The following is a 27930-nucleotide window of genomic DNA, read 5'->3' on the forward strand; positions in this document are numbered from 1 at the left end:
GAAATTGAGTGTCTACAATGTGTACGTTAGAAGAGTGGAGGACGGTTGGTCGTTAAACTTCTGTATTTAATTCATTAACCGGTGACTGTTCGGTGGTGTTTTGTCGATTTCTTGTGCATTTCTGCTGAAAAATGCAATTAAATGGTCTCCAAACTGCCACAAAAACACAATATATCGACAGAGAGGTCTGGAGAAAAGGTAGGTCTCTTCACATTTTGAATATGATTTATGTCTTTTCTTAAAGAGCAGCACCTGTTCCTTTTTTTCCTTCATGTTTGTAAGTAACATGTTGTTTTGCACTCTACATCAAATCGTATCTTTTATGAGAGCAGGCAGTGTTACGACAAACAACCAGCACTACAAACAGATATAATGTGTCATATGACAGCCCATTTATTAAGCAGCAGCATTGTTTGTGTTTACCTTGATATAATGTTCTTTAAATTCAAACTTACAATTACTTTCTTTCAATTGTAATTAGCTCAAAATGCATAGTTATAAAGCATATTTGAAAAAAAAGTGCAGCAGAATATAAAGTTAACACAAAGGTATAAACTAATGATGTTCAACATGTCTGCTGAACCATGATAACTTGTAACTACTGATAAATACCGTTAGGTGGCGTCAAAGTCGCAAGGTGCTCCTCTAAGCAGGACTCAGATGGTCACTGACTTGTCAAAAGGGATCTCAAGAAAAAGCACCAACAAATAAACGCCAAAATGATCATGTTCCTCCAAAATTGGCACCGGTGTTGATGCTGATCATACTAATTCAAATCGATTTAAATGACTACTGCTTTGAATCCAGCTACCAACCAAAACGGCTGCCAAATTGTTTTTTTATTTGTTTTTCCCCCCCTTTTTCAACCGATCCACCACATTATATCATCTCTGTTTGTGTATTGTATTAACCTGAATAAATTTATTTAACATTCTTGGGAGTATGTTATTGTTAACTGAGTGATAATGAAGAAGTTTAAGTTCGTGTGTGTGTGTGTGTGTAGGGGGTGTCCAGCTGTAGGGGAGTTTGAGTGCACACTGTGTTTTCTCCTTCTCGCTGACCCTCCCTGCAGACAGTAGCCTGTCTGATCTCCTCCTCTTTGCCAGTCGAACTTTACCACAAGCTCCTCTTTCTTGTTGTGGTTTTGGAATCAAAAGAAAAGGGGGGTGAAAGGAGAGAATACCTGACGCGTTTGCCTCATCTACCAGCAGCAGACGAAGTTCTTCTAAACCTACTCCTACCTACCTACCTACCTACCGGACAGGGAATTGCCTGCATCCGATAAGGGATCTAGTCGACAAAATCAAGTGTGGAGGGAGGGGTGTGGAGAAAGAAGTCGAATTGGAGAGAGGGAGAAAGGGAGAAGACACACTGAGGGAGGGGAAAAGGTCAGGGACACGGGGGGGTTTATCGCACTGCCAGAAATAAGGAGAGTGTCTACACAAACGGTTTGGCAGACGAAACCAAGGAGACGACGTGAAATAAACCAGCAATCCCCTCTCCACCACTGGCAGTTTTGCGCAGGGACTACTGTGGATTTTTTCAAACATTTTCCACTTCTCCACGAGATAGATTTTGTGCTCTGGTGAAGTCCAGGCAACAAGGAGTGAAATTTGGACCGTGCGTAATTTGGAGAGTTTATTGCCACGCTGCGTCAGGATGCGCCTCTGTCCGCTGCTGCTCTTCCTCTGTCTGCTGTGCGCTGGACGCGCTCAGAAGTTCTCCGCTCTCACGGTAGGAAGAGCCACTTAACTCACAGACTACTTCTGATTTCATATTAATGTGTAAAACATGATTTTATAATGATGGATACGATTGTGCTTTACATGCATAACATTTGGTAAGACTTAATAGGGATGTTTTGTTTTGTTTTTATGACAGAAAAACAGTTCTGAAACAAATCTTTTCCCCACCAACCACTCGCTTTCTTGTGAGCTTTTCCTCTAAAAATCAGAAACTCTTCCAAATAATGTATAAGCACAGAAATACATTTAAAATAATTTATAACACCATTATGGTCCATTTTGATATTATCTCCATAATCTACCCCTAAACAAAGAGGGTTTGTATTGTTTTAATGTTTCATATCTGGCAGATTTAAAGATGGAATTTAAAACTCAACAGAGCTCATGGAGTGCTCTCCATGAGCTGTGTAACTTCCACGTCCCAGTGTTCCAGGGTACAGTGTGTTAGAGATGGCAGAGCTGCTGGCTTGCCTGTGAGGAGTTCACTGGTCTCTGAGCAGCACCGCTGGAGTTTTTCTTCAGTGCCTTCACCTGCCTGCCAGCTTCTCTACTCGCCTGCCTCTCTGTCCTGTTTGCTCTTGTTGTGCCAGCGGCTGTGTAGAGACTCTTCTGCCAGTGTCAGCAGGTCTGTTGTGGCAAAGCACATGGCACTGTTTACAGCCGTGGCAGAGCGGTGCATCCTTCATATTTTACCTTAAACTGCATGAGAAAGTACATCAGAGATAAGAGGAGTTTTATGGTCATGATCAAGTGCAGTTACGGTGCAAAAGGAGGAATAACAGAGAGCGGAATGTGCACTGTCAGAGGCTTCACCTCCTGATTTAGAGGTTGATGTGACAGCCGCCTCCCCCAGCACTGTTATTTATGGTCCGAGTGAAGATGCCTTAATATCCAATTGGAAACAAATGGCCGTGAGTCGTTAACCTGCAGGTGAAGGGTTGGAGATCCTTTCTCCCTGACGGCACTATGGAGTTGCGGAATGTGGGAGGAAGCACATCTACACATACAGAGTTTGAGCACAGATAATATGAGTGTTTATTTTTTGATGTGTCATGGGTGGAAAATATTGTATTAAGAGAGCAGTTGATGTAAAGGTTACACTTAAACAGCTGTGAAGTGGGTTTGGATCTGACACAACATCCTCTATGATCTGGATTTGACTGTAACTTCTCGATTTCATTGCATGTTTCAGTGGTAACTGTGTCTGTGTCAGACCTCCCCTCTGTGGTTCATTAGACTTTCTTTATTGGAACGGCATATGGAGCATGGTCTTGTACTTTTACAGGACTTTGTGAGTGATAAATGGCTTATTGTTTAAATGACACAGGAGAGGTTACTGTTGGTTTCATGAAAATGTCTCCATGTGATACTTTGTGCATATTTGAGGTCAAACAGGCAGTTAAATAAGTGGGATCTTTGCCCAGGTTATTCATGAGGCAGACTTTTTCCATGGTTTATGGAAGTATGAAATAGTGTGTGAAAGGATGAGGGAGCGTAGAATGTTGGCTGCCTCCTTTTAAAGTCATTTTAGTATGACATATGGTCTCCAGTGCCCCCGATGCTTTCATTAAATTTTGTGCACCTGCCTAGCAAGATTTTTTTTTCTTATCACTATGGCCTTTCATACAACCTCCTTTTCTTTTTAACATCTTTCACAGCAATTAAACACCTTCTCCTTTGATTGAGTTAGTAGCCTGGTTAAAGGCTGTCACTTTCTTCCCTTTCCACCATGCTGGAAACTAATGATCCCCTTTGCATCTTCGCGTCCACGCAGGAAACTCCCGCCAAGGCCATTTAACACGTTTGCCACAGCTCTCAGCTGGGGCCCCCATTGACCCTGCGGGGCCGTGGTGTGAGGGGCCTCTCGGGGTGCTGGAAGCGGGGGCCTCCCAGCCCAGAAGGCCCTTATCAGCCTACAATGTGCTCTCTGCTGGAGTCTCGCCTCCTCCATACTCCATTCAATCCCACAATGCCACAGAGCCAGGGGGAGGTAATAGGATTTGATTTGTATGCTGGTTGATCTTGGAAAAAAAAATTCCCTTACACTTGTCTCGCCCTCTCTCGTCTGTCTCTTGTTCCATTGCCAACCTCAAATAATATGAGAGCAGATGCAAAAAGCATCTTCCAAGAGAGATCACAAACAGAAAAAAAAAGAAATCATGAAAGGAAAGAAAAAACAGAGATAGTGAGAACCAGCTGTCTGGAAGTTTAGACAAGAAAAGGATTTGAGCAATAAATGGATTTGAGTCACAATATGTGTTCTGTCTTGTGTGAGTTTCCTTTTATGATAAATCGGGGTGTGCTGCGTGTAGCTGAGGCGGAGGCCATCCATCACTCTGCCGTGTTGCTGTGCGAGGCGATTGGCAAGGCTGGAATGAGACATCAGGGGAGTGTCAGCGCTCTGCCTCGGCCTCGCCCATCCATCACCACAGGCCAAACACACAGAGATGTGCAGCAGACAGCTAACTACCATTAAGAGTACACAGGAGGAAGAGGTCCTCAACACGCCATTAGTCTCTGACGCTTCTTCCTCTCACTGGCTTTCACCTCTTATTTGTTCTCCTCCTTTCAGTGTGGCCGACTGTGACTCTGAGATAAACACTTGGATGCCTGATAGTGAATCTGGGTGGCTGATTTCATGGGTGCCTGATTTCATGGAGACTGTGTTTCTCCATGCTGCGTTTTTGGAGCTTTGTCGCGAACTTGCAGGCACTTGGCGCTCTGCTGCGTGCTGTACAGTGGACATCTAGCAGGATGCTGGGCTGCTGAATAACTCTGTTTGGGTTGTCAAATCCGCTGGCTTACTGATGCTGATGCTGGTGTAGTTTAGGCGCTGGGTTGGTCAGCATGAGCTGTGGCGAGGCTGGCGGTCCACCACCAAGCATGGCTGGAAGCACTCAGACACCATCAGAGCTGTAGAAGCTTGTGGTCTTTGTAAAGAAAACATCATCAGACCAGCCTGTCACGCCGGCTGGACTTTATGTGATGGGGTGAACTGTGAGAGACAAGACTGGAGGGTGAGAGGAGGTCAACGCCACGAAGAGATATCCTGACTGGTGTGGGAGGACAGGGGGAGAGGGAGGGAGTGTACCAACAGGAGACTGTCAATAAGAGGCAATGATGCAAACAATCCAACAAACTCAAAGACACCAGCAAGGAGGGGAGATGTTACACAGAGAAATGGGCGAAGCATCCCACATCAGTAGTACTGTACCATGTATTGTGTTCTAAAGGATAAGTTCACCCAAAAAAGATATTTCAGTCAGCATCTACTCACCCTCACGCTTATGGAAAGTCAGGTGCGGTTAAATACTCCACAGAACATTTCTGGAGCTTCGCAGTTAAACATTGTCGCAGCATCCTCCTAAACAACTGGAGTAGATGGGGCTATGTTTTAAAACATAATAAAAAAAACTGAAAAATAAAATAAATCCATACATCTTGTTCTGCATAAACTCATCATCAAGTCTGCAGAAGATGAAAAGATGTTATTTAAAGACCGGACGTGTGGCTCAGTGGGGTAACACTCTTAGCTTCATGGCTACAGTTAAGATTCTGGCTGTAAAAGGAGAGTATAATACTGTCTTTTCAAATCAATTTGGGATCTCAGGGCTTGCTGGAGACTTGGATCATGCTGAACGAGCTGTATTGAGCCAATTTATGCGTATTTTCAGTCCCCAGTCCCACCCTTAAGTTGGTAGGAGAATGCTGCATCACTCTTTTGCTTTGAAATGTTTTATAGGCACTTCACTTTCACTTTCCATCAGCATGAAGGTGAGTAGGTAATGACTGAATTTATTTTTTTTTACAACTATTTGTATAACAGTAGTTCTTGTGACCTGTCATGACAGATTATGGTTGTAGCGTCCATGTGGATGTGAACAGGATGTTTCCCTCTGAGATTGTTCCATTTGAAGGCTTTAGTGGGCAGAAGACCTAAAAATATTTAGTATCAGGGGTGCTCTGGTGGCCCAGGGGACCATAGATGAACCTCATCATCCCCTGTTTATAGACAGCCGGGGAACTTTTTTGCATGTAAGTCCCTTCTCTTTCTCTTTCTCCCCGATTTCCTGTAATCTCCCTACTGTTGGTATTGAATAAAGGCATTAGATGGCCAAATACAATAAACAAAATCCAGTATTTTTTACAAGGAAAGGCAAAAATTTGAGAAAAATCTGAAAAGATAAACATAATTTTGTCAAACATAAATGTTTTTGTACCCTTTCCTTCTATTCTTTTATCATCTTCTAGCCCTTCAAAGTTGTCTTGGAGTGTTTTCAGAGGATCTGAACTCCCATGATTAATATGAAGTCCACTGCTGTAGACTACACTGTAAGTCATATTATGGCCAGATTAAAGACAGGTCTTTATTAGTTTCCTCCTACCCACTGTAAATAGACAACAACAACTCCTTTTCTGTTATTACCAGAGGAGGTGGTATTAAGACTGTTCTTGTGAAGCAAACAGCCCTGCAAAGCAGTGACCAGATCCATTTTGTGCTCATCTCATGACAACACATCGTTTTAAAAGCCTGGGAAGAAAGCAGCTTGTTAAAAATTTGGTTTTTGAAAAATTTCATTCAGACCAAAGGACTCGGCTTCCTTTGCTTGCGGCTGCTCTTCCGATGTGTTTGAACGGGCCTCTCTTCTCTGATCCCCCCCCCAAGAAGATTTATGAGCAGGGTTGACAGAGTGGGGCTGTACCCCTCCACCCCACAGCCCCCACTCCTGGCCCAGGGCGACACTGCCTTCCCTGCCAACCCTCTTCCAGGTGCATTGAGCCCTGCAGCCCTGCTCGTCTGAATGCAGGGGGCTGCCCCCAAAACTCATTTCTCACTTCATTTGTAAGATGTCAGACACAACAAATTTTTTTTTATGGGTGATCATCCTGCCCTTTATTTTGATAACTCATAATAGATTTTTATGGCTTTTCTTTTAGTGACAGCTTTAATTCTCTGCTTTGTGTGACAGATTGATAAGTGTGTGAGAGTGAAAGACATAACATTTGACAGAGGGCATTCAGATAGATTCTGGATATTCGTGCATCCACAGAAAACCGAACTGAATGAAACATTACAGTGTTTCGTATGTGCAAATATTTTCATTTTAAGAGAATACAAAAAGAGCTCAGAGAGGTGTTTATCTTTGGATATGACTGACTGAAAACAGCACCTGCAAAGGCATGACTATGGAGTTTGTTTTTTCCACTCGGCCCAGCTCATTATCCACCCCAACTGAATGAATCACGCGAACTTCATGAACACCCAACACTCACACTGTAGCCGCACAAAGCCCTCTGACATTTCGTTTATTCAGCCACTCTATCATTCACTGTTTTCATTCATTGTAGCAGTCACAGCTTGTTGCCAGCCCCCCTCGCCGCCACCACCGCCGCCCCATTGTGTGGCCTGGCGAGGGGGTTTCATACCACGGTGGCAGATACAATGGTGGCATTGACACAGGTGATCTGATGCGTTCAGCCAGGAGTCTCCGTCCTTGTTTCTCTTTTCATGGCTGAGTAAAACATCCTCAGGAGTGATTCCAGGTGAATACCCATGCAGGTGTTGGCACGGACAAAGAAAAGAGGAAGCGTCAGTCAAGTCTTCTCCAGCCCTTCAGACAAAGACAAAGCTTGGCTGCACCCTGACAAGCTTGACGTGACGCTGCCTTGGCTTTGTGTGTTGTACTGTTTATCAGTGTGTCTGAAAGGATGTTCCACTTGGTTATGATAAAACCTTTGAAACAGATTTAAAAAATTGTATTGCTTTGGTAATGGACACCTGTTCTGTGACTCATTTTTTGGTTTAACAGCCTGTTTTGGCCTCCACACAACCTCCACCACTCGTCCTCATAAATCCCTCCAGAATCACACCTGTTGTTGTGTGATATTAAAATGTTTTGGTGCGGAGCTTGCCCGTTCCCAGAAAAAAAAGGTCTGATTTAGAAAATGTTTTCACTGCTTATCTCCTCACTTCTTCTCACCTCTGCAGTTCTTGAGGGTGGATCAGGACAAGGAGTGCAACATGGAATGCAGTGGAACTCCTCGCAAGCCCCTGTGCGCCTCCGACGGCAGGACCTTCACATCTCGTTGCGAGTTCCTCCGAGCCAAGTGCCGTGACCCCCAGCTGGAGGTCATCCGAGGGCCATGCAAAGGTCAGGTCATGAGTCACGCTTCAGCACCGCCTGGCGCTCTCAAATGCACAGAGGGGGGTCACAGTAGAAACCTGTGGGTTAAATTCATTTCAGCATAATTGATTCTTTGAGTGCTTGGACGACGAGTGGGGTAGACACAGTGAAAGTGGATGGGTGGGGGATGCTGCTGTCTGGCTGGTTGGATAATTTCACACAATTTGTACTGATGAAGGATGCGTACATCAATTTGTCAGAATGCTAAATGATTTTCTTTTCAGTGGAATACATTTTTGGATTTGCATCATGAGTCCAACAGCCTCCTCATTGATTTGAAATGGCTTCAGCTCTCTGAATCAAATGATCATGCAGAGGCGACAGATAGATTGACAATAATTAATGGTCTCATTTTCATCATGCTAGATGTAAAGCTGAACGTATGTGACCGATGGAAGACTGGAGATGAAAAGCAAAATGGGGATGGAGAGCCAGTGAGGTCAGGCAGCTCACAGACTCCCTCATTGTTAGCCGTTGTTGGAACGAAGCACCCATACACCCCAACGCTTCAGACCCGAACCCTCTCACCCCGCCCCACTCACTTACTCTATACTGCTAGTTCATCGCTCTACAGACTGGGGACAATGCCCCATTCTTACACATTACAATATTAGATCGCTAATGCAGGGAGCGTGAGCAACAGGGTTTGCTTAAAAAGAAGTCTCATATGATGGAAAAGCATTCCACAATTTTATGCCCGTGCTGGGTCTCTATGGCAACGTCTCTAAGCGGACATCTGGATGTGGCGGACAGCGCCGGGACACAGAATAGAGGATTCCAGCTAGGAAGCTGAAAGGGACGAGAGTCCATGAAAGTCGTATTGTATGCGTCAATAACATTGGGTCTATAAGAGTTGAGACCCCCCTCAGCTTCTGGACGGCCGGGGTGAAAGACACATTAGCAGCAGCCGAGTCAGCAGCCGAAATAAACCCGATGGCCGGCCGGTCTAAAAGCACAGAGATGGGATTGTGTTTAAGGATGGTGAGACTGGCACCACATTTGTTTTCTATCACTGCACTCAGATGATTCAAGTGTCCTGTCATTTTTTCCAGTCAGCTTTTTGGTCAGAGCCCCCTGGAGAAGGACGATGGTTTTGGGTTTTTCCACTGGAGCTAACTTTAGAGCTCATCAACTTGCTGTTTTCCTCCATCCAGAACATCCAGCGTCTTGCCCCCTCTCCTCACCAGTGACAGTGACACACACACACACACACACACACACACACACACACACTAGACTGAGAGAAACCAGTGCACATTCTCCTGTGTGTGCCTAATGGACAATCTTCTGTAAGCCATGCCAGCGACATGCAGCCTCCTGACCAGACTAGTAGATGTTTTTAAACCCAGCATGAGTCATTGTTTTAATGTGATTTGAACCTGCCAGCCAGCCAGACACTCCATGGTCATGTGTCACACCAAGTTACCATCAAACCCATCACTACCCAACGTTTCCTGAGAGTTTGCACAGCTGGTGCTGTTGGCCAGGTGAGATGGTGCCACAATGCCATGACAGGATAAGCCACGACTCTGACAGGGAGATGTGAAAAGACTTGAGGTGCACATAGGTGAAAAGTTGCTGACCGATATTTATATCGAGAAAATAGTGAGAAGACAGCTCGTGCTGAACTGAGAAGACGGTGGAGGTTTTGGAAGAGAGTGAGACAGATTCAGAGACATTAAGGAAGGGTCAGGTTTTCCCTGTGCATCAGCCCTTTTCTTGGGTGACTGGAATGTTCTACAGGAGCAGCACGAGCTGCCTCGTGCAGTAATGGCTTTACCACCAGGCACTCTGCAGGCTTGCCTGACTTGTTCCTAATAAGACTGGGGGTGTTGGTTCTATTCCCAGCCACACAAGTATCTGCCTCTTCCGAAATGTCTTGAATTGTTTCCCCCGTGTCTCTCCTCACTCCCCGCATTTTTCTTTCATGCTTGATCATCAGCAAGATTCAACATCTTCCGCTGATTTTGAGTGTGTTGGTTTCATAGCTGTGCAGCATAAGAAAATAGTTTAGCTGTGGGTTGAGTCGAGGGTTTCTGTGATGTGTCGTGATTCTGGTGATTTGTGGTGCTCCTCAGATACATCCAGATGTGTAGCGGAGAAGAAGTACACAGAGCAGCAGGCCAAGAAGCTCTTCCCACAGGTCTTCGTGCCTGTGTGCAACCCTGATGGCACGTATAGCGAGGTAACGAAAAACACAACATTGAATGATGCTTGCTTTGAGTAGACAGTAGAAAAGAGCAACTCTTTTAGCAAGAACTGCTCTCTTCTCCTGCATGAATTTAATTGTTACTAACTTTTGTTTTTGCATTTCATTCTTACTGATCCCATTTACTGGATTACTCTGTGCTCACTTTATGTTTAAATGCCATTATGATTACAGGTTCAATGCCACAGCTACACTGGATACTGTTGGTGTGTCACCCCCAATGGCCGACCCATCAGCGGCTCAGCAGTAGCCAATAAAAAACCTCGATGCCAAGGTCTGTAAAACATATCTTATAATGGCCAACTTTCAATAATGTATACTGTTATGTATACTGTCATTGCAGTTCGCTGGTACAGGCATCTCATTTTACAGTAAGCCAGATGTATTTATTTATGTAAAATCCCTGATTTGTACTAAAATGTAGTTCCTTTAATTTTCTGAAGCAATGATGATAAATCGTATTCAGCAGAGCAAAGCACAACATTCCATGTTTGTGGGGGGTAAAATGCTCAGTCCTGTGGGAAAGCGGTCAGTGACTGGACTGACGGCCACAGGGTTTGAAAGCCACCCGAGGACTGAGCGTTGCTCAAGGCATGGGGCTGCGGTGTAAATAAGCCAAGTAGAAAATCCCTGCTGCAGAGTTGAGCAACAAAGTTAAACTGTAAGGAATGTAAGTGTTCTCAGAGGATGCCAAACAATCAAATAACCAATGCCACATGTCCTCCCTGTGCATCTCTGTGGGGCTGCCTCGGAAGTGTGGGTCTTCGAAGGAACAAGTTTTGTTGGATGAGTGCTTGCCCATGCTGAGTTACAGTAATATTTGTGATTGATAAGCTATTGCATAATATAGAGGAGTGGCTACTTCAGTGTTTAGCAGGAGTCATGCTTTTCCTGAGATCACAACACTTTTTGCAAAACTCGTGTTGACTGAACTCTTATAATAGTATTTATAAGGGCTGATCATCATTCTCTGGCCAAATACCTAAGAAAACATAACATGTTTCCTTAATATTGACTGATAAGTTTTTACTGCCACACCAATCCCTTATCTTTATGACTTTTTGAGTTAATTAGTTATTTTATCAAGGTCTGTCTGTGAATAAATACAATTGTGTCATCAGCAAATAATACCTTCAACAGTTTGTGTGAAACATTACATAAATCATTAATAGAAACAAAAAATGATAAGGGCCCGAGGACATATCCTTGAGGTTCACCGCATGCAATTATGCAAAGTAGTAGTTGTAACTGCCGGCTGTACTTAATCATAGCTCCATCAACATGTATTGTGTAAGTAATCTGAGCCACATAAAATGAATTAATAACATTTGAAAACAGAAAAGTCAATAAAGAGTTTTCCACTGTGGTTCACTCCTTTATTAAGTCTGGTGGCTGTTTGTTCATGTCCCACAAAATGAGTTCAAATTCTTAAAGCTTGCCAAAGATTATTTAATCATTAGTGATAACGTGAAAAAGGTGTGTGGTGGTGAATTTTTAATCAATTTCAACTTGTTGCCTTTCAGGTTCAAAGCAAGAGAGAGCTACTACAAGAGAGCCAGGTAAATCAGGTGAGAGTTTAATGCAAGAAGAATGGACTCCTTTTATTTGTGCATGTGTAACGATCTAAGCATGCATGTACATGAGTGTGTGTATTCATTTTGCATTTCTATCAGTTTGCCGGCATCTGTATTGGAGATGTGCAGGGTGGGTTGCTTGTTAAGGCTTGCCTTTCTAATATTTTGTCAATTTGAAAGAGTGGAAGCAGCCTGGAGGCTGATATAAAAGCATTCTGTTACTGAGTAACACGTCTTAAGAGAGTGGCTGTGGTGAGCTTTAATGCACACCACCAGCAGCTACAGTGCCTGTAACTGCTGCTGTCTTTACCAGGCAGCCAAATGGCCAAATAGCAGCCGGAGCAGAGGGAAACTGACTTATCATGAGCTCTTCTTCTTTAACTTTACCTTGCTTGGTCTCAGTTCTTTTTCAGCAACAGTGTCAACAACAGTGTCATAAGATACAAGGAAATCTTCACACTGTATCCTCCACCCTATTTTCACTGTCTCTTATCAACATCCACCCTCTTCCAGATATAGAACCACTAAGTTTCCCTCCAGCTTCACTCCAGATACTGTATATCTTGCTCTCATCTTGTGAGAGGCGATTTGTTTAACTGATGTGATTTGAAGGCTAACAAAGAAAAACTGTAATTTGGCTCGACTACAATCGATTCCTGATGTGATCGTGTGTGTGTGCAAGTGTGTGTGGTGGAGAGAAAGTACATATGCATCCACTTGTGTTTGTCACATCGGTTGTTACTGTCAGTGTGACATTTACGTCTGAGCCTCTCTCCCTCTTTCTCTCTTTCCCTCTCTCGTTCTCTCTCCCTCTGTAAACAGTCTTGGGTATAGTGTCTGTCTGAGCCCGGCCAAGTCATTACACATAGATCAAGTGGGAATGCAAAATTTGAGAGAGGAGGAGGGATGGTGGGAGAGGGGAAAGAGGGAGGAAAAGAGGTGGGGAGGGGGGGTTGTGGTTCAATCTGAACTGGTTAGATAAACAGGGTGGTGAAAAGCAGAATAAACTGTAGATTTGTGGTGTGCCAGCACTGAAAATAGCAGTGATTGCATCAATATTTTGATTCAGCAGAAGCCCATCAGCACCTAGGCATTCCACAGTGGCCATTGCTGCACTTTTATTATCAGTATATTGCTAATGTTTGACACCAAATGCTTTACTATAAACCCATTTCTGGTGCTTGACTTGACAAATTCATTCACATGCTGAAATCATATGCAGCTGACGACTGACAAACAGCAGTTAAACTAATGCCTTTTGACCACAAATAGCACAGGGGTTTCCTGGCAGATGCTAAAAGAGGTGTTACAGTCATGTAAAAGGCCGCAAAGTAAAGATAGGTCATTAGTGGTTTATTGTAAATCCGAATCATAAATACACGTTTTGAAATGGCATTTCCATCCGTTAAGTGAGCAGAGTAATAACATGCCTGCCTCACTCAGTCACACTGGCTGTATGTATTTTTATCCGCCAAGCATGCTCGAGATGATGAATGTCTGGCATAACGAACTTGCGTTAAATGTAAAATCCTGATTTTGCAATGGTGAACTCATTGTTGAAGAAAAGAAATTGAAGCTTGATCCCTGTTTGTGGAGGCGCCTATTAGAGATGCCCTGACTCATGCAGTAACAGAGCTTTACTTTGAGCAGAGTGAGTGACCCACACTGAGGTTAACCACACCTACGGCCGTGGTTTCACCCTAAGCGGCTCAAAACCTCCCTCCTACCACAAATCAAACAAACAAACAGAGACCAAACAAACACTGAGCTGGATTCTTCCACTGTTAATTGGTTTGTCTCAGACTTGGCTACTGTATTGTTCACATCTTGTGTCTCTCCCACATCTCTCCCTCATTACTCAAATGCAGGCAATGGAAGGATGGAGAAGAACATCAGGGACAACTGGTCCTCATCCTCTCCTCATTCATTTTCACTGACCTCAGTCTATCCTCCTTCACATAATGATCTCCCTTGTTGTATGAAGTGACGCCATGGGAATATATGACCACTATACATCTGATTTTCCTTCTCTCTTCTCTTACTATAAGTCACCTCTTTCAGTTTTCAACACACATACACACACACTCTCTTTCTGATTTTATTCACCTCAACTTCTTCTGCCTCCATCCTTCTTGGCCGGGCAATGTGCAAATCTCATATAGTTAACTGTTCTCTTATCTAGCTCACTCTCGTAATTGTAGTCTCCTTGCAAATATTCTCCATTCTAAATGCAGATGAGACTGGTCTAGAGGTGGATCCACAGCCTCCTGCCGATGAAGAAGGTGAGCTTTTTCCATCAGACTGTGATTAAAAAATATTTGATGCCACATCTGTGTTTACTGAGACACTAATACACATTAACATTAACACACACTGACTCAAAAGCATAGCTTCAGAATATACACAAAAAATAAGATGAACAAGATTTGATGTAAATATAAAGGAGAAGTATGAAGACTATTTCAGGATGAGTTGTGTTTTTGCTCTTTTCTTTTCTTACAGTTCATGTGAGAGTGAATTTTATTGTATAGCACCTTCATTACAGGACATTAGCCAATGCTAAAGCAGTATAGACTCTACTATAGTAGAGTCCTCAAGTTAGCAAGTTTACTGTAAAGAAATTAGTAAACATGTGGTTATGAAATGTTTGTCCCCCCCTCTGGCACTGAGAGTAATTGCACAATCACTGTTGATGTGCCTATGGCGCCATAGACTACCATACTCTGATTTGCTGTAGTCTGCTTCATCGCTACAATTGCTCCACCTTTCACATTTGGCAAACCAGTCTTTGCTGGTTGACATAAAAGTCCATCGCTCTACCAGTGCGCCAGTGTGGGAAAGCCACCAAAATTCTAGATTAAGAAAAATTCCTGCATGAACGTGCATGGACGTTCATATATATGTAAAAATCAGGTTTAGGTTATCCACCATTAGCTATCATACCAGATCAAGTAAACTAGCAACAAAGTGCAACACAGTTTTCATTTCAGCAATGTTGTGCTTTTATTGTGTAAGAATTTAACTTCTACAGAAGAAGAATGTGTTTCTTATTTTCAAAATACATTTATTCAAGTACAATTTTGAGGCTACTCCTTTTTATGTTAATTTATACTTCTACACTACTAAATGATCTAAAAGCTCAATTTACTGGTTACTTTATATTTAATTAAAATATAATTGATAGATGAAAATACACAACACCATATAAAGTATCTAATCACAGCTCCAGTTCAACCAGCTGCAACATTAAAATGCGAGTTGAGTTTTTCTGCATCAATAGAGTGCTGCAGGGATGGCGTACATGGCCCTTGTTCCCTTGACACAAAGCCTATGGGTTTTTTTTCTATTGGATTTTGCCTCTAAAGACAGACTAATGAATCTCCCTGTTCTGTTTTATGACGTTTAATGTTCCCCACAACCTCTTCAGTCTCATTTAGACAGCTGTCAAGCAAATGCACTTTATAAGACACATACACATCTTGCAATTCAACGTGGGGTATTTACTGACATATTTTATGTCATAGACCAAAATGTGTAAATGTCTTAAGCCTTTTGTAACCACAGACCTTATTTAAAGCATTTAGCCAAAAAGCAATTCAGAAATCCAAATAATTGATGTTGTGATGTTGCTACGATCACTTCCTCTTAACTCCAAAAAGCAGAGAAAACAACTTCCTACGTCTCTACTTCAAAAAAGATAATCCATCATTGTTAATGGGAAGCAGACATTCACATTTTGCAATGTAGCATTTGAGCACATTTTATCAGCCTTTTATACAACGACGGAAGTTTTATGTTTGTTTTATGATTTCACTTGAATGTGATCATTTGATAAGACAGGAGGAGCTCCATCATAGTTTACCTACCTCTCTTTTTTCCTGCTTTATTTCTGGTCTCAGCTGTCATATGCAATTTACTTTCCGCCTCCACTCCAGCAGTTTGAGATACGATAACCTTGATGTGCATTTTACAGTCTGTGATTTTTGGAACCACCAGGTTTGGCTCACAGGATATAGGAGTGTGTTTTCGATTGAGGCTAATAAAGCTGTCTCGCTGATTTCTTTCAGATATCATTTCCCAGTACCCCACTCTGTGGACAGAGCAGGTTCGCAGCCGACAGAACAATAGAACCAGGGCACCATGTGAGTTTCAAAGACCACTTTTTCTTTAATGAGGGCGATCGGGTGTTTGCAAACCTCAACTGAGAGCACGCTCAGTGTTTTTTCCTACTTGTCTGAGCAATCATGGTTTGAGGTTGTTCCTGTCTTTTAAGGACAGATGGTGGGTTGTGAAACCAATACATCTTGGTGTTGGAGTGCGTCAGGCTTTGAGGATCTGCCTCTATGTGGTTCTTTGCACTGTAGCATATGTGTAATTATCAGCACATGGCACAAACACAGGATCTCCTATTCTGGCTGCTCTGCTTTGCTTTCCTCTTTACACACATGTGTGTTTATCTTATTGTACAGATCAGTTGGCTCTTTGCTCTTTGGGGAAATATGATGCTTTTTGCATGAAACAATGAGGCCTGCAGAGAGATGAGTGCATGTGTGCATCTGTGTGTGAATCCCATTATCATAATTTACAACCAATAAAAAAAGCCAGAGAAATGCGGCATTGATGGTTTTGATTACCATGTGCTCTTTGGGGTATGGGGTGAAAAAAAAAACACCCTCCCCAACAAAGAGAGTGCATACGGAGGAACTGGAGCGAAGAGAGTCGGTTGAGAAAGCGGGGAGGCATGTCATTTGGTCTCTTTTGTGTGGGTAAAAATCTCTAATGAAAATAAACAAAGAAAAGGGATATCCATAATCCCGCAGTAGCTTCCGAGCCTTGAGGCAAGCAGCGGAGAGAGGGAGAGATTGGCGATGAAAGCCATCATGGCCAGAAGAGCTCTACTTTCATCCCTGAGTTTAATGTTGAGTCAGAGAAGGAGGTTTCTGCCCAGAATAAAAAGTCTGATTAGATCCTGCTGAGGCTCTGCACAACCCTATCTTTCTCCCATCGAGGCTGCTGCATTCTCTGTACGTATGGATAAAAGAACAGATCACGAAGCATCGCATTTTTCCCTGGGAATTTTGAATATGTAAACATATATATCCCTGGTACTTTACAGTACCCTGCAGTAGTATGTCAGCATGTGTGGGTGTGTGAAGGCGAGGGCCCGGCTGACCACTGTTTCTGCTTTTGTCTTGTCTGCTTCTCTCGCTGTCACACACATCCACAGAGGGCAGTTCAGTGTCCAAATATTTACTTTACTCGGGGCATAGGGAGCTGTACTTAGTCATTAGCCTGTTAATGTCCGTAAACAGTGCCACAGGGGGCTGATATAGCAGTCTACACACTGTCTCCGGGCACTCATCCTCCACCCCTTTGTCTTCTCCAGCGCTACAACCTCGTCCTCCTCCTCCTCCTCCTCAGCAATGCTAAGTGTAATGACACAGCAGTGCATGCATTTGGATTTTATATCAAACTTAATTTGAAAGTACCATATGTTTTATAAACCAAAATGTGTTGGTCTGGTCTGTAAGGGAGTAACTCTTATTCTTAACTTTAAACAAACCACCTTCCCCCTGACGAGTGTGTGTGTGTGTGTGTGTGTCTGGAGTGTGTATTTGCCAGGTCACAGCCTAGACCACCTAAGTGAATGCTGTTTTACCAGGCGGTGTCTGTTTGTGTGTTAGCAGTCCACTGATGCCTCTGCTGATTCCTGTGTAACCTCTGACCCCTCTTTCCAGCCTCATCATGTGACCAGGAGCAACAATCTGCCCAGGAAGAGGCAAAGCAGCACAAGAACGACGCTGTATTCGTGCCAGATTGTGCCCAAGGAGGACTGTACAAGCCGGTCCAATGCCACCCATCCACTGGCTACTGCTGGTGTGTGCTGGTGGACACTGGGCGGCCCATACCTGGAACCTCCACCAGGTGGGACAGATAGGGTTGGGTATTGTTAAGAACCCCACGATTCAATTCGATTTCGATTCTTGAGGTCGCAATTCGATTCAATATCGACTCGATTCAATATTGACTTAAATGCTTCGATATCGATTCAGTAATAAGTAGTAATAAACAAATCATTCATTAGAGTACCTGTTGATCATTTTTTAATTAAAATAAGTCATCTTAAATTATAAATCTGTCCTCTGGGAAGTTCTAGTTCGAATTGAAATTGAAATGTAAACAAAGGTACTCGATGTGTTTAGTTATAAAATAGTGAAACCATAGTTAAGCTGAGAAAGTGCCATTGTTTCTGGGACTGCATGGTACATTTTTGTCTGACATAAACATAGAAATGACCGCAGTCCCTCCGCCCTCTGGCTAGACACAAGGGGGTAAACGTTGACACTGACCCCCCTCTCTCCCCAGAGGAGAGTGCTACTCATGGGCGCATGGTGCAGCGGCCAGGGTTAGACTGGCTGCGCTAGGAGTTTACTGTCTCCGAAAGAGTGGTGCGTCAGACATCGGCTGTTTCCGCGGCGCATCACCCTCCGACCCTCGAGCGAGGTCACGGGCGAGACGCTTTCAGCTGCTGGAGGCGGGGACCGAGAGGTGGTCGCTTGCCTGAATCAATTCAGAGGATTTTAAGAATTGATATTGAATTGGGAAAAAATATATTGCAATGCATTGATGAATCGATATTTTGACCCATCCCTAGGGACAGACTTCAACGTGACCGAACTCATGTGTTATATGGGAATTTTGGGGCTCATCGATGGTACCTTTACCCTAATTTACAAATATTCTTGGAATTTATTGTTTGATTGTCCATTATTATTAATGTGTTTTAAACTAGTGCACAAAGCCAAACGAGTGACTGCTACTATCATTTGCTGCTCATGCTGGTCGTCTTCCAGTCTGATCGCTGCGTTACCCGATTGGCTGCAGCGTGACATTGTGTTGTGTTTCTCTAAAGTTACAGTGTGTTCCATTGACCTCTGAAGTCAGAAATTAGAGCTGAGAATGACACCATACTGGAGTTGACTGCCTTTCAGTACAAGAAGATGGAAAATCAGTTCTAGTCAGGTTAGCCAAGTTGATATCAAAGAGTAAAGGGGTGTTTTGCGCAGATAAAACTTGAAAAGCGACATGTCCACAGATAGAAGTTGGACAGTATGGTGTGTAAGACTGATTTAATGGGACACAATTAAGACAAAAGTGCTAATAAACAGTATATTCTACAGTCTTTACAACTAGAACTAGAACAGCTGTTTTGGAATTTGAGGTTGGGGTTGGTACGGTGTGTCCGACTTTCTGAGTCGGAAATCCGACCTGAAAGGGCCGACTGGCAACTCGGAAATTCTGACTTTGCAGTTCAGTAGAATACAATATTAGACTTAGACTATGATGTCCTCTGAGACAGAGTTTTTCTCAACTTTTAGACACAGACGACTGTGTTTTTGTTTTGGTTTTTGCATTCCCGGCGGTCCGCATCTCCGCAGCCTAAACACACTACTCTCACACAAATGAATGGGAGGACTGGCGTTTTCGCCTCAATGCCTGATTCTGTGTGAATACAGCCTTCCACAGCAAGGGAGGCTGTCCAACTGGATGATCCGGCTACATGCCTTTTGGTGCCAAATATCTTCACTTCACTAAAATGTCTGAGAACAACACAGATCATGATTTTTTTCTAAGAAGAAGAGGAATATTGTCTATTTAGAAGAAATGATTAGAAATAAAGCATCCGTCAAAAAAAAACTTCTGTATCTGTGACTGCACATACAGTAAATCTGACATAAGCAGGCAGACAGACATCTCCATTGCAGATGAGACCGAGTAACTCAGTGGTCTAGTGAGCGTCAGGTCAGAGGTCAGTCAGCCTGGCAGAGTGGGGCACTAGTGCACTCTTATTGAGCAGCAAGGCTGGGTATCAGATTAACAAGACTTCAGGCAGAGTGCCAGACAGCACATTAGCACACATATGGAAGCGTGGATTTTACCCCTTCTCTCTCCTCGTCCCAGGCCAGCTTTTGGCCCAGTCGCACAGCAGCAATCGGGGCTCCGCCGGCTCTCCAAGGGAGACCGTGAAAGCTTCCTTGTGTCCCACGCTCCCTGTCTGCCTCTCTCCCTCTATCTCTCTCTTTCTCACCCTCGCTCCCCCTTTCTGTCCTCATACCAGCCCCAAATCCCTCCCTTCTTTTTGGATATGTTTCACAGGCTCTGGTTTGCCACAAAACAATTATTCGAATCCCTGAGATTTAACTGTACGAGGGTAATTGGAAAACATGGAACTCCTTTCTGATTTTACATTGAGGATAGTTTTACTGATATAAACAACCCCTTTCACCAATTTAACTTTGAATGAATCAACATTTTCACCTATGTTGTATTCTCTGTGATAGGTATGAACAGCCAAAGTGTGATGGCAATGCCAGGGCCCACCCAACTAAACCAAAGGACCATTATAGAAGCAGACATCTCCAAGGTAGGTCTCCAAAGACCGAAAGTTCTTCAGCAGTCGGCCTCCAACTGCTGCAGCGTTTCTAAGGTTGTGATAACAGAGCTAGTGTGTGTTTATGTGTGTGTGTTTGTTGACATCATTAGCATTGTTGGTCAAGGAAATGCTTGATAAAGAGTTGAAGATTGCCAGATACTGGTCAATAAGCAAGGAGACAGAGATGGATGGGGGGTGGAATTAATCTTCGACTGACATGGGAGATGGAGGATACTGTTATGATAGCACAGAGGAGAAACAGCAGGCAGGAGAGGGGGAGATAATGGATGATAGGATGCCAGAGACAGGTAGTGATAGAGGGACTGCCAACTGACAGCAGAGATAAGAGGCTGTTGGGGGTGGTGGTCTTGGGGGGGCTTAGATACAGGTGAGTCTGTGTTGGCTGTGTTAGGCGGATCTTTGCTTGTCAGGATTTGACACTTCATCACTGCAGATTTTAAATGCTTATGTATGTGAGTGTTGAACCAAAGGCAGATGATCACACTGATCATGTGACAACTTATTTTGAGGCAAATTATGACAAATATTGTTGCAAAGAGAGTGCTTGATCAGGTTTATCAGGCTGTTTTCACTTGGTTGGTTTGCATAGAGTAAAAACAGCTTAAACAAAATATATTTCATTCAACTGACAACAGAGGATATTGAGATAGTTCAATGGGTAAACAAAACATCAGACTTTTACACAGCAGACCACAGTTCACTTCCTACCAACAGTCAATGGTGTCTCTTAAGCATAGCTGCTTAACCTAACCCTAACTGAGTATTTATTTAAACTTCAACCACGATCTTTCCCCAACCCCAACCCCAACCATAAAGCTAACCAAACCATAACCATTGTGGTATTCGATCAAAAGACGGTTTTGGGGAGGAAGTGACCAGGCATGTTGTCCAGCCAACAACGGATGTCGCATAAGAAAATGTTTGTTGCATGTGTCATTTTTGAGACACATGCGACAAAAAGAAACCTGGTTATTTTTTCACTAGGAGATATATTGATTTTGTTATATGAAGCTAGGTATTAAAATGTTTCCAACCACATCTTGTTTTACAGCCTTCATTCCACCTGTAGATCTTATAACTGAGGAACCCACATGGCATTGCAAACATGAACCATTCAATCAATTTTGAACAGGTCTAACTTTGTTATCAGGATAGGGGTCCCCAGTATAAAGGGGAAAAGTTTATTTTTATTATAAATCCATCTATTTCTAACAAAATTACAGGATGTATGATTAATATTTTGGTGATGGTTTCATACACTTTCTATATTTACACATCTTAAAGCAAAAGGTACTGGGACTAAACAGTATATTATAGGTCTCCTAAGTGGTCTAATTTGTATCAGTTTATTTTGATGTGAAAATGAAAGTAATGGTTAAAACCTTTTCATGATGTGTATGTCTCGAGTTTGCTGAGCTGCTTCCAGTCGCAAAGGAAAATTAGTATGCTCATTTTCAGGTTTGAAGTTTTATGTTGGGTTTCTTATAGAACAAGTGTATAGTAAATGCTCTAATGCTCAAAAAGCACATCAGTTTTCTGATACTGTCCAGTGCTGCAGCTCCTTCTGTCTGAAACGCTCTGTTTTAGCTCCTGTCTCTTTATGCCCACCTTCCCAAATACCAAGTCTGCTCTGATTGGTCAGCTCACACATGCCTTAGCCAGTACTGCTAACAACAACAGAGCAGCTGTGCTGAGTTGGCATGAATTATGCAAATGTAGTTTGTGACATAGAAATGTAGTTTGATGTCACAAATTCACGGAATTAAAGGCGGATCTACTGACGAGGTGTTTCTGGAGCAGTGTTTCTGTGGGAGAGAGGAGCTTCTGTTGGTGTGGACTTTGACCTTTTTAACTTTAAAGGTATTTTACATGCACAAGATATAAAACACTGAAGGAAAGCAAAACAATGATAATGCAAAACTGGTCTCCTTTAACTTCAACTACATCTATTCTACTCATCATTGTTGTGCTTGGTTAGTTATACACAGTGTTTAAAGTGCACTCAGCTCAACTAGATGACACATATCTTTTTTACTAGTCCACATCTTTAGAACCAGTGACAGCCAAAGCAGAGTTATACCTTTCAGGTGCTTCATACAACCAAATCACTGAACAGTTCTTGGCAAATTAACTGTTATTTTGTGTTTTTTTTAGGTGGTTTGGTAAACATGTTAATAATCCGGCAGTATATGAACAGAGCTGCCACTGTTCCCATCCCATCCACAACTGTTTATGTAACAGTGCTGGACCAAAGCTGTGCTCTCTGCTCGCAGGTGCTGCATTTAGCAGGAGAGCAGGACTCTGTCTCTGCTCCGGCATCCAGCACTCTTGTACAGTGTTTAAAACACTGAGGACAGACAGTCACAGACAAATGCTCCTTACACCAACAAATGTTACACATCTTTGTCTTCCAGTGGCGACGATGGTGTATATTATTGCTTAGGTACTGAGCAGGATTAAATGGGGTGTGTAACTGTCAGCAGAAAGCGTGAGGTGGTGATGGGGTGGAAAATAGCCACAACTATCCCATGAGAAAGACCTCAAGCCCAACCAAACACCTCCTAAACACGTAGTGGTCGGACAGAAAACAATGTACTTATTCAGCCGTGCAAACACCTAGAGCACACAGGCTTCATTCTAAAGCTGTAAAAAAAGGGGAAACCATATCAGCCAGGTCTCCAATTATAAAGTACAGCAGGACACAGTGAAAAAACACAGCATCTTGTTTTCTTTATGAGCAACTGCGTCAATGGCTGTGAACCCTGTTACTGTATGAAACAGGGATAATTATAAATGTCGCCTTCACATCGCTGCAGCCCATTTGCTGCTGAAGCGCTGGTGTTGAGAGGTTTATGGGGCGAGATGCGAGAACGGAGAACTTTGCCCTGAAAGGGGGCAGGAGAGGAAAGCGGAGTATTTTGGCTAGCTCTCTCCCCAGAGCGGGATCATGGGATAGCATCGGGGCCGCCACTGGGAGCTGCGGCTGTGAGTGCTGACAGGCCTCTGCCCCATGTGGCTCCCTGGACAAACACTGCTTCTTATTGACAGTAACACACGGGCACACACATGCAAACACGCACTTACTGGCCAACTTTTACAAGCAGCAGATATACAGAGGTGTATGAATGGCGGTGCAGCTTTTCAACACGAAAAAGTTTAATCATTTGAGGCTCTCTCAACTTGATTCCATCCTGCATCTGTCAGACTTGGGCATTACATAATTATAATCATTATAGAATGAGACAGCGGCCGTTTATGGCTGCAGCCTTGAACTGAACGGAAAATGGCCAGACTCAATTTCCTTTGAATGACAGCAGGAACATTTGTGTCCTGCCCCTCAGCTAAACAGTGTCCAGACGGACAGAAGCTGATCTGTCCCGCCCCCACATGAAAAAACCTTTGCAGCCAAGAGGAAGGGACTGGAGCCTTACCTGATGGCTTCTCGTTTGAATGAACTGCAGACAGATTCCTGCAGCATTACGGAAAGGACGTGCGCTCTCCATGAAAAACACTAAGCCTCAAACAAGTCCAACTGCATCCCACAAATCTCTCCTCAGTCACACGCCAGATAAAAACACTTTGCCTTCTGTGGTTGAAATTGTGTGACTGTCTAGACTAATTTACCGCAAGAGGCTCCACAAGGCACCGGTTTGGCCATTAACAGGTGGGTCAGATATTTTACTGGGCGAGAGCCACGGAGGGCCTACTAAAACTTAAGTGCAAGTCTGTTCAGCATGTAAAAGAGGCTGTGGAACAGTTTGGACATGTGAATCCTCGGCTCGGTGCAGACTGCTGAAGCCCTGCGCTACTTGGGGGGAAAGGTGGAGTGGAGGCTGGGTGTTTATGCCGATGCTGGTCGCCACCTGTTAGAGATGAGCCAAGCATGCTATTATCTCCAGCACAGGAGAATCTGGCCCCGCAGGCCTAGGCCATAAAAAGACTAGTGCACTGTGGAGAATTTCTTCTCCTCCAAAGGCGGAATAGCAGAGCAAAGCCGGACTGTGAGAAAGCAGGGGAGAGCCAGGAGAGGAATCCAGGAATCTCTCAGGCGTCCCTAGCCCTCAGCTCTTCCAGGACAACCTTGGCCTCCTCAGTCTTAAAACTATATGGCCGCACAGACAAATACTATCATTAGGGTCATTCCACCCAGTTGTCCCTCATTTTTAGATTTTTCCCGTCATTCTGCATGTAATAATGCTTACGTTATAGGTTTATGGGCTAATTATATCAGTCTCCTCTCTGGCTGACATTTCAGATAGTAATCCCACCTCACAATGAAGATCATGTGTTCAGTTCTCTGGATGTCTGACAAAATCTAGAGTAACACTCTGTCTGTCAGTCTCAGGTGACTCAGGTGCTGTTTGGAGCCTCTTGTCCACACACACAATATTCAGAGACGTCTCCTCTGCTCTAGCTGTCAAAACCACTCGGGGGCCTCCAGGATGATTGGCAGGTACCCTCTTCCTCCTCCAGATGAGGGGAGGTCTGACACTTTATGAGAGGGAGGAAAAGACAGCTACAAGAGTGTTGTTTGGGTTTATTTTCTCCACCGCCGTCTTTACTGTATGTTAACACTACACTGCTGTTACATGACGTCCCTCCCCAAACATTTATTAGGCCACCTATGATGGCAGCATTCCACATTGTTGTAGCACTGTTGACTGTGAGATAATTTTTCTGTGATTGCTGACATGTATGCGTAAACTTACTTCCATATGAACTGTATGCTTGCACACGCTCATTCAGGTGTCTGTGCTTTATTTTCCAGGCTGTCCTGGGGCAAAGAAAACAGAGTTCCTGACAAGCGTTCTTGATGCGCTGTCGACAGACATGGTGCACGCTGTCACAGATCCAGCATCCGCCGGAAGGTATGACATTCAGAAGTGGATTTGCTCATCTTATGATTATTGAGGAGAGGATTCAGTCATTCGACAAAAAGGCATGAAAGTATTCTTTTGGGTGACGTGAAGTAGGGGTGACTATAAGCTGAACTGGTATCTGTCATTTAGGATGGCCGAGCCCGACCCCAGCCACACCCTGGAGGAAAGGGTGGTCCATTGGTATTTCAGTCAGCTGGACAAAAACTCCAGCGGGGACATAGGCAAGAAGGAGATCAAGCCTTTCAAACGCTTCCTGCGCAAGAAATCCAAGCCAAAGAAGTGCGTGAAGAAGTTTGTGGAGTACTGCGACATCAGCAACGACAAGGCGCTCTCCCTGCAGGAGCTGATGGGTTGCCTGGGGGTGACCAAAGAAGAGGGTGAGCTGAACAGCACAACCTGATGTCTGAATATCTTCCCCTTCACCAAATCAGCATTTTAATGGATGAAATATAGTAATCATGCAGCCAAATGATAAATTAGTGTTACGTGATTTTTAAAAGTTGCCGACATAGTCCCCTAGACTGCAGTTGATCAATAATAGCATAGTGAACATAACTAGGCACGATTTGGATTTGTCTCCATTAGAGCCCGAAATCTTTGGGGGAGTACATTAGGGAGTAAAATCAATATACAGTACACACAAATGGTTTTGTATTGATCCCTGAAATGTGGTCAACAAACAGTTGTGACAAAATAATGTCCAAAATAATATCAGTATACTGCAAGAGTAAAATTCACTGGGAATTTTATAATAAAAAATCATGCCAAGCAACTTTTTCTGCATTATAATCTCTAAAATAAGTTTTTTAACCTTGCAGAAAACATATATGCCACTATTGATAACTGCGATTGGCTAATAGTCGACTGATATGCTGGTCGGGCTCTAGTCCCAGTGCTGAAGCATCGCACATGGGGCTGCAGTAAGCCTTGAAAAAGTATCACCAAAAAACATTCTGCTTGAAAGCATGTATGAAACTATCAAATCTGCATTCAAGACCAATTTGTATGTTTTTCATTTTCATGGGAGTCAGCCAGACAGAAACACAAAAACATACAGAAACAACCGATTGATGGAGTTAACATTACTTGGCTAGCTAACTACAGCTAATACAGTCTGCCAGCAGCAGTTGTTGGAAATCTGTTGGAAATCATTGAACCAATGTTTCAAAAGCACTTCTGCCACCACATCAGGGTTACTTGCAGGCAGCTTGACAGTTATAATACTATCGGGAAAGTGCTTAAGTGGAGGCAAGGATTTAATGCTTCAACTGACCCGCAGTATTCTTCATACTATGGTTGTTGAGATTTGTATTATTTTTGTCCCACAGGGGCCAAACCAGGAGAAGTCTTATCTTCCAGTAAACTAGTAAGTAAACTACTCCTCCTGTAATTGAGGATAAAATGGCTGTGAGAGTCAGTGTAAAGGATCAAACCTGGAGAAAATGCCAGTTCAAAAATAAAGTTTAGAAAATGGAACAGGTGAAAATTGTCTAAAAACAATTTCACTGAAATGCTACTTTCTATTAAATGCAAAGATGCATTTTGACTAGAAATAAGACAAATAAACTTGGAAAGATTTTGAGTTTGTGCAGTAAAGTTAATGTGTCAAACTGAACACACTTTCATTTTCCCTCCTCAGAATCCCTCGAAGAAGCAAGGCTAAGCCAGCAGCTGAGATTTCCCCTCCCTCATGGAGAATCTGCCCTCACCAATCGGCAACAATGGAAACCATAGTATTTGCACTTTGTACTTTAAAAAAAAAAATGTAAATTCACTTTGTAGAAATAAGGTATTTAAACAGACTGCTGAATCTGTGAATGATGTAGTTAGCTTTTTATGTCCTGACAAACAAAAATTATTTAACACATACAATGTATGTGTGTCTTTGTGTGTCTAAAAGTATACTTTTCAGAGTTGTACAAGTTTTCATGTTTGATGTTGCATTTTGTGCCCCACCCCCGGTGTACTTTTCCTCTCATGTTGATGATGTTAAAGCGGATGTTTGGATGGTTTTCTTCACAGCTACAATAACTTCGTCCATACCATCTCTCGTGTACTGACTTATACCATCTCTTCTTCAGCTTTGTACAGCAGTTTGCAAGAATGTTTTAAACATAGATCATAAGACGTCCTACATGTTCACATGTATCCATGTTTATTAGAAATAAAGAACTCTTTTATAAATCTTGTTCTCTGAGGCTCTGCCGGTCTTAATGCGTCAAAGAGGGGTTAATTGGGTCAGCAAATTCCTTTGTTTGCGCTCTAATCCAATTAGTCCTCTTTATTTCCCCTCTTGTTATATAAGTCCTGTAATGTTTTGTCTTTTTGTGTTCTCTTGCTGTGTCTTTAATAAAACACCTTGTTGACACAGTCTTTAGGAGCCAAGTATTAGTCATACATAGCAAAGGTCGTGTATCATCCCATTTTCAGACAGCTTGCCAATTCCCCCGAGGCAACATTTCAGAATTGGAAAAAGGGATGGTACTTATTTTTGTTCTCGTCACAGATTTCCCACATAGACCGAAGACAGATAAATGGACCAATCTCTGCTGCGTGTAGCGCGAGTGCCCATTAAACAGGCGTTATATGAGCCAGTGCGTGTGTGTGAACATGTGTATTAGCATAAGGTATACTTACATGTATACAGTGAATGCACACTTGAACAGTCAGTGAAACGTCAATGGATTCTTTCTAAAAGAACACGATTCAGCTCAGGGCAAGTTTGACACGTTACACTACTGTACATTGTTCCTGTCTGATTAAGTTGGGGCTAAACCGTGGCTTTTCACACAGAAAGTCCCCTATAGGGCTGCATGACTGACCTCAGACTGACCTGCTCACTCAGGCTTAGCCTCTTATTTATGATTAACACATCGGTCTCC

The 27930-nt window shown here is 43.2% G+C and overlaps 1 protein-coding gene across 6 annotated transcripts; it reads left to right on the forward strand.

Annotated features, from left to right (window-relative positions):
- The first annotated feature begins 23 nt into the window (after positions 1–23).
- On the forward strand, positions 24–27237 carry smoc2 (SPARC related modular calcium binding 2). Of its 6 annotated transcripts, none has more exons than XM_030442559.1 (13): positions 1022–1734; positions 7735–7897; positions 10009–10115; positions 10314–10413; positions 11663–11707; positions 13915–13995; positions 15781–15855; positions 17452–17638; positions 20056–20138; positions 24937–25036; positions 25178–25425; positions 26377–26414; positions 26688–27237. In XM_030442559.1, exons 1-13 carry the CDS (start codon positions 1660–1662, stop codon positions 26709–26711), a joined length of 1326 nt encoding a protein of 441 aa, XP_030298419.1. In that variant the 5' UTR covers positions 1022–1659; the 3' UTR covers positions 26712–27237. The 6 variants fall into 6 exon arrangements, with proteins under 6 accessions (XP_030298417.1, XP_030298416.1, XP_030298420.1 ...); XM_030442561.1 differs by having other exon boundaries at positions 1023–1734; positions 13948–13995; XM_030442557.1 differs by lacking the exons at positions 1022–1734; positions 26377–26414 and adding an exon at positions 24–198.
- The last annotated feature ends 693 nt before the right edge of the window (positions 27238–27930 follow it).

This window comes from Sparus aurata, chromosome 15 (genome assembly GCF_900880675.1).
Source record: "Sparus aurata chromosome 15, fSpaAur1.1, whole genome shotgun sequence".
NCBI classification, from domain to species: domain Eukaryota; kingdom Metazoa; phylum Chordata; class Actinopteri; order Spariformes; family Sparidae; genus Sparus; species Sparus aurata.